At 56.4% G+C, this 6999-nt stretch overlaps 1 protein-coding gene across 1 annotated transcript; it reads right to left on the bottom strand.

Moving 5' to 3' along the window:
• Positions 1-472: 472 nt before the first annotated feature.
• LOC311177839 (arylacetamide deacetylase-like 3) lies at positions 473-6446 on the bottom strand (the record flags this gene model as incomplete). Its single annotated transcript, XM_084244077.1, has 4 exons — positions 473-1247; positions 2908-2971; positions 4110-4326; positions 6276-6446. 4 exons carry the CDS (start codon positions 6444-6446, stop codon positions 473-475), a joined length of 1227 nt encoding a protein of 408 aa, XP_084100203.1.
• Positions 6447-6999: the final 553 nt, after the last annotated feature.

The raw sequence follows: 6999 nt of genomic DNA, 5'->3' as shown, positions 1-6999 counted from the left end.
CAGGAGCTGCAATTCAGGGCTAGTGTGCTGGAGGTGAGGGCTGAGACATGCCTCATGACCATCCCTGGGAACAAGCCACCCAGCCAGCTGGTGTGAGCCTGACTGGAGAGAGATAGGAAGTGGGCATTGTTATCAGTCTCTCTGGAGCCAGAACTCTCCCTCCAGGATCCCTGGAGCTCTTTCAGCTCGTCCATTCCTGTGGCCATTAAAGATTATCAGTCAGATTTTTCCAACATGAACAAGGCATAGAGTTCCCCTTACCAACCCCCACAGTCTGTCTGACCTGTGTGCTCCCTTCAGACATCAGAAACATGGAGCTATGGTTCTAGACTGGAGCAAAAAAGGAGATGATGACCATACCCCCTCCTGAGCTCACTCAACAAAACCTACATCCACACCAGAGAGGACGTCCTCACCCGTGGAGAACCTGGTCTGGTTCTGGTCTGGTCATGTGAGCGGGCCGGGGAGCAGGTCACAAGCCATTTATGAAGCAGATGGTGGCGTCCAGGATCTTCCTGGAGCAGGGGAAGGTGAAGAAGGGATAGTCCAGGTAGGACAGCACCCCATGGAAGCTGTCCTCCACGTGGTGCCAGGTCACCCGGACACCCTGGTCCTCCAGCCTCTTCTTGTAGAGCAGCGCGTGGTCCCGGGAAAGGTCGTGCTCGCAGCTGACGATGCAGGCTTCCGGGAGCCGCGACACCACCTCGTCCTCCGCGAGCAGGGGCGAGGTCGAGACGTCCAGGGCCAGGAGGCACTCCTGGTAGGCGTCCTCGTTCAGGGGCCCGGGGGTCTGGGGCTGGTAGCCTCTGGTCTTAAACCTCTCGGGGATGTTCTCTGCCCCCAGCCACTTCTGATACTTTGCCCAGACCTCCGGGGGCATGTGGGCATTTTGCAGGACGACGCTTTTCCACGCGGGGTTGATGCTCAGGCAGCTGCACCAACAGTAGAAGAAGAAATCCAGACTGAGCAATGGGCCATTCTTGTTCTGCTGATAGGACGGACTCTGGAAGTCAATACCTTGGAGGGCGGGGTAGACAAGGACCTGGGCACGGATCTTGGGGAGGTCTGGATAGCACAGGAGGTTTTGACAGACTATAGATGCCATCCCCCCTCCCATGCTGTCACCATAGACCACGACGCGGGCTGGATCCACCCCGTACAGCTTCAGGGACCTCAGGAAGTGGATGGTGGCGCAGATGGAATCTCTTCCCAAAACTGGAAACCTGCACTGGGGGACCATGCGGTACCTAAGAAACATCAAGGAAGACAGTTGAACTCATCGCCCCAGCAGAGCCCCAACACCTGTGTTTAGCACCCTTCACCCAGATCCCCCTCCCCAACCCCACACCCTCAACTTCCCCTTTTGAAGCCTCACCAGCTGAAGGTAAGGTGTGAGGCTGAATGAGGCGGCAGGCACACCCCAGACGTGGGGCGCGGGCTCAATACCTGGGAGCTGCTGTTGCCGCAGAACTCGGAGCCCTGGCGGTACCGAGGGCCAACAACCTGCCCATCCCCAGCCTGGCCTCTCTGCCCAAATCCCTGACCTTGTCTCCTGATTCCCCCGTTTTCCTGAATCTTCCATGAGCAACTCGAGCTTTGCCTGGTGTGATTCTAACCCGTCCTGCCACACTCACAAGCTCCTTAGGAGACTCCTGAAGACGTCAGTGCCACTGGGGCCAGCAGATGACACGCCTGCCTACCCCAGGCCAGCCACGGTGGACCAGGGCACCTACAACTGTGCTGAGCATGACCTGAGAGCAGGTTGCTGGCAGCAGATATGCCAGCCTGGCATGGCCAGACCTTACCAAATCCAAGAGAATCCAGAAATACAATTTGGGGAGACATCTCACCACTCTCAATGCTGGCCACAAGCACAATATGCACAAGGAAATTCTCCATGGGACCCACAATCTTTCTGCCAGACACATGCTCTCACCCATCCCCACGTTCCCAATTCTGGGCTCCCCAAGTCCAGGCAGGACAGCAGTGCTCTCAAGCCCCACACCCTGTCTGCCTTGGATTCAAACAATGACTGTCACAGACTCGCTCGTATGTTCTACTGAGGAGCCAGTGGCTCGGCACAGCCAGGCCGCAGGGTGTGTGGGGGCCACCAATGGGGTCAAGATCACTGTTCCCTGCAGAACCAGTTTTGGAGCCAGAAATGATAAAGTGAAGCCTTTTTCCAGGTCTTTCTCCCTCAGTCGGCATCTGTGTTCCTTCCTCTACTCAGCCAGCAGTGCCAGGAGGAAGCTGGCCAGTGCGCCCTGCAAGATGCTGGAAAGAGTTCCCTCAGCTGGTGCCCTTAAGGAGAAGTGCAGGAAAAGCCAATGGGCGGACAGGCCCTTCTTGTCCCCCCTTCATGTGATGAGGAGTCTGGCCCCAGGGACCTCAGGAAGAAATGGCCCCTTCTCTCTCCGCCCCACCTCCACCCTGTGTTTGAAGCTCCAGGTTGTTGGGAGACACCCCAGAGCAGTGAGGACAAAGCAGCTTTTGAATTTTCTGGCTTCCTCGGCAGGTACAGGACTGAGAAAGGGCGCGGCTGGGCTCTCGGGCTGCCCGGTGAAACACACCACACCACAGCGTGCCGTGTTGGAGGTGCTAGTGTCCAGAATGTACAGGGCTGTCCCCCCAAAGAGCTCTGGTTGAAGCACAGCACCATCTCTGCTTCCCAAAGAAGCTTGCCAAGGAATCCCCCACCCACCCCCCACCGCCATGCACAAAACCCCTTTGTTCACACTCACCTGGCAGGGAGGACCATTCCCCTGACCCCCTGTCGCCTGCCTCCCCTGCTGTCCCCCAGCTGCTCCTCACAGCCTCCCCTCCTCAAGGGGACCCTCCAACACCCCACCTGCCACCCACACCTACTTCCCACCCACATCCAGGTCTCAGTTGGGTCCCCGCACTCACCCAACCAACAGAACCACAGAGTCGCTCTCCTTGCACAGCTGACGGCAGATGCCATGGTGGGTCCCTAGAAAGTGGAAGGTTTTTCACATTCACTGGGGAGGCTGAGGGCAGCCCCTCTCAGCCACAGCAGCTCCACTGTGGGGTCCTAGGGCACAGGAGTCCAGAGATTTTGCGCGGGTCCCCCAGCCGCCCCCACCCTCCTCCACTCCTGCTGTTTTCCCCTGGGGCACTGTCCACCTCCTTGAAAATGCACCCCGGGGCCCACCACTCGTGCAGAATAGCGGAGGGGCGCTGGGCTGCTGGGCTCAGAGGTTCAAGGAGGGAGCTCTAAGCTCAGGATCAAGTTCAAATCCCAGCTCTGCCTTCTCAGCTGGAGCTGACGTCCTGCCAGGCCAGTCCCTTCGCTGCCCAGGGCGTGATTTCCTCATCTGCGCAGTGGGGATATGAGTAACAGGCCTGATGGGCTTTCGCTGACATAAGGCACTTTCTGGGCAGCCTTGGGACCGGCCCCAATAATATTAACCAGTATTGGCACGACATCATCCCGTCATTGGCAAAACCAGCCCCACCACTGACTTAACCCTTTCGTCTGAGAGGCTGCTGCGGTGGACACGCTCACGGCCCCATGGAAGTCAGTGCTGGTTTCTAAAGGGGTGTCCTCCTAATCCACAGGGGAGAAGTGACGATAACAAAGTTGTCCCCAATTCTAGCTTTTCTCACATTGATTTTCTTAAAAATTTTGGCTCCTTTGTCTTTCTGGGGCAGTTTGTCTTTGTCTTCTGTGGCAGAGTTTGTCTTGGCCATACGTGTTTCCTTAATAGAAAAGTCCTTTCCAGCTAAATAGAGGTGGTGGTCACAGCCTGGTGAATGTGGGGTGTCCCTCAACTGTACGCTTTTAAATGGTAGGTGTTGTGCTATGTGAATTTCGTGTATCCAGACAGACGCACAGACACTCACATAGTCCATGCACACGATGTATTCCCTGCATGAGCAGCGTGTTCCATATACATGCACACGTGTGTCACTCGTCACTTCCAGAAAGAGCTCACATCCCATATCTTTGATGTCTTTGCTCATTCAATGGGGAACCTGCTTGAAGTCCCAGGTGCTGACAAAGCCCCAGGAGCTAGAGGGACACCTCATGCTGGGCTCCATCTGCTGAGCCAGGTGCCCTGGGGGCTGGTAGGGGGGAAGGCACTTACTCAGGCTCCCTATGATGCCCCCGCCTCCATGGTAGAACACGATGCCTGGCCTGCTGGAGCAGGAGGTCGCCTTGGGCTGGTACAGCTTCACGGGGATGGTCCCGAAGCGGAGGTCCGTGACCACGACCTCAGGGTCGTTCTTGAGCGGGGGCAGATCGTGCATGAAACGGAAAAACTGGGGCATAGAGCAGATCCTCAGCTTCTCTAAAATAGTGCCCTGGGGTGAGAGAAGAGGCAATGTGGGGGGCGGGGGCTTCAGTGGGTCCTTGCTGCTGTCTGAGGCCTCACCTGTCTCTGCCAGAGAGGGGCGGCCCCAGCTCTGCTGGGCCCGGTGTCTCCATGGAACTGCATCAAGGCCACCCCCCCCCCCCCGTGGCCACGCTGTCCACCCCACCAGGCCTCTCCTACCCCTCCCCCAGATGCCTTCTCCCCAGGCCTACAAACCCAGTTTCAGGTGCCCCTACCTGAGGCACCCCCAGGATCTCCCTGCTCCTCCTTGGCCCGGACAGGTCCTCTCCTCCAGGGAGAACCCCCTAGAGCCCCCATCCCACCCCGGCCAAAGTGGATTGGGACAACGAAGCCATCTCCAAGATGGAATTGCTGCGCTGTGGTCATGCTTTTCAGAGGGAGGGGTCTTGTCTTTTAGGGAGACCTACTGAAATGTTTTTGGATCAAATAATGTGATTCTCAGATTTGCCCGGTAAGGATTGGGGCAGAGGGGGCAGCGGGGGCACCGAGGACCTTCAGTGTTGCTGGCGCTGCAGGAGCCCCAGTTCTGTCTCCCTCAGTTCCCACTGAACCCTTGTTTGCATAATAACAGGAGAAAGTGAGCAAAAGTGTGGGTTCTCCCCAGGGCTGGCTCTTTGCCATGGCCTCTCCCCCTTTTCTGTGCCAAGGTCACTTAGGGCTTCAGCGACCCTGGTGACCTCGTCGTGCGTGGCTGGAGAACAGGAAATGAAATATGGGGGATGACAAAGGAAGGCCATTGTATCTGACTCTCGATATCAGAGTAAATTGTGCTGTAATGAAATAACGCGTGTGGTCCCGACTGGCCCATGACTCCAAGAGGCAGCCGCCTCTGCACTGTCACCCTCCAAGGGACAGGAGCCTGAGCGGTTTTTCCACCAAAGTGCAAATGGCCGGAACCGCTCCTGCCGCGCCTTTGTGCCTCTCGGTGACCTTGGAAGCTGCGCCGCCAGCCTGTGGTCTCTGCCGCTCATCACGAGAAGAATGTCCAGTAGAGGGTTATGGAGACGGGGCCATTGAGACCCCATGTGAATTCTTAGCTCTCTTGCATCCTGTCTTCGTGGGGGCTCGTGGATCCCCCTGCGTGCACACAGGGGATCCCCAAACCCCCACCTCCCTTTCTGCACAGCCTGGTCAATCTGTACAGCATTTTGCTCCTTGCCGTGCCCACCCACCATGTGAGCCTCATGCTCCCCAGCACCGTCTGCCTGGACTCTGCTTCTCTCACTGTCCCCATCCCCAGAGCAGTGTCCGCCCGAGGACAGGTGGTAGTTGCAAAGACACTTTTGTGAGGGATACAAATCAATCAGCCACAAGAAGGAATTTCAGGAGCAATGGCTCTGCACCAAGGAACACCCCTGGGGTGCAGTGCCCTGAAGCCAGGCTGTTATCACTCCCTGTTTTTCAGTAGAAGAAACTCAGCCACTGCATTTGGGAAGGTGGACTGAGCATCGAGTCCAGGAGGACCCTGGGTGGAACCTCGCATCCTGTGAAAGCTGAGCCTGGAGGTGAGATACCTTTGGCCCCGGCTCTCCTCCATCGGGGTATCTGAGAGCACAAGTGCCAGCAACCAGTTCATTAAGAACCAGATTTCCTGTATTCAATATCTGTCCTACCCTGCCCCAGCCACTTGCTCTCAGGCATCACTGTTTACACGTGTGTTCTGAAATGGCACACACCGGATGGCAAGCAGGGTCAGGGTCCAACTCTTGAGGCTAACAGCTCAGTCCCACATGACACCACCAGCAAGAGGATGGGCATTATATCCCCTTGTGGGGGTTGTTCAGGTTTGAGAATATACTGTCTGCTCCTCCACCGACCACATGATATTTGTGTTCATTCGATGAAGGTGCTGGGATGTTTTTTCCCACCTCCCTCCTTACGCCTCCCAAGGAGGCACAAAGAGAACGCAAAACTCACCCACATTATCATTAGCTTAAAGATGCAATGTAGGAGCCTTAATTTTATTTTGCCGTTGATGCCCGCAGGGACGTCCATGGTGAGGAATTCAATGCAGAAAACCCACACCGACACCATGGCCAGGAGCACGCCCGCCAGCAGGAAGAACGGGAACAGAAGGATCAGCAACATGCTGTTCCAGTACGGAAGAGGCCAAGAGGAGGCTGGGAGGAGGCTGTGTCCTTGGCAGTCGACTCAGGACATGAGTTGAGGCCAGCAGAGAGGTCCACTTATACATCACTGCCTGCCCTCCACACCTCCCCATCTTGCACAAGCCCAGCCCAGTGCTGAGAGTCACAGACTCAGGTGAGACCCGGTCCTAGGACAGGACTGGTGTAAAGGGCAAAGTGTTTCTGCAACCTGACCCAGATGGAAATGAAAACTGCAGCTCACACCATGGGTCTGGTCCTCAAAATATCCTGGGGTGAGTCCCTATGAACATCACAAGCACCTTTCCCTCCACCTGCACCCTGACCTCATCGCTCAGCCGTTGCTCGTTCTGTGGTTACACCTGCTGTCCCACGCTTGCCTGCCCAGGAGGCCCCAGGAACTTTGCAATTGTTCTTCTCTATGCAATCTTCTTGCACAGAAGTCAGTAAGCTCAACCCACCCCCACTGCACACCTCTGTTCAAATGTCATGTCTCCCAGGCTTTTGTTATCTTGTGGCCCTTATCATTCTACACT

Source organism: Talpa europaea, assembly GCF_964194135.1.
Source record: "Talpa europaea genome assembly, chromosome: 9".
Lineage (NCBI taxonomy): Eukaryota > Metazoa > Chordata > Mammalia > Eulipotyphla > Talpidae > Talpa > Talpa europaea.
The sequence above is the reverse complement of the archived record's forward strand: the minus strand, read 5'-3'. Positions and strand labels throughout refer to the sequence as shown.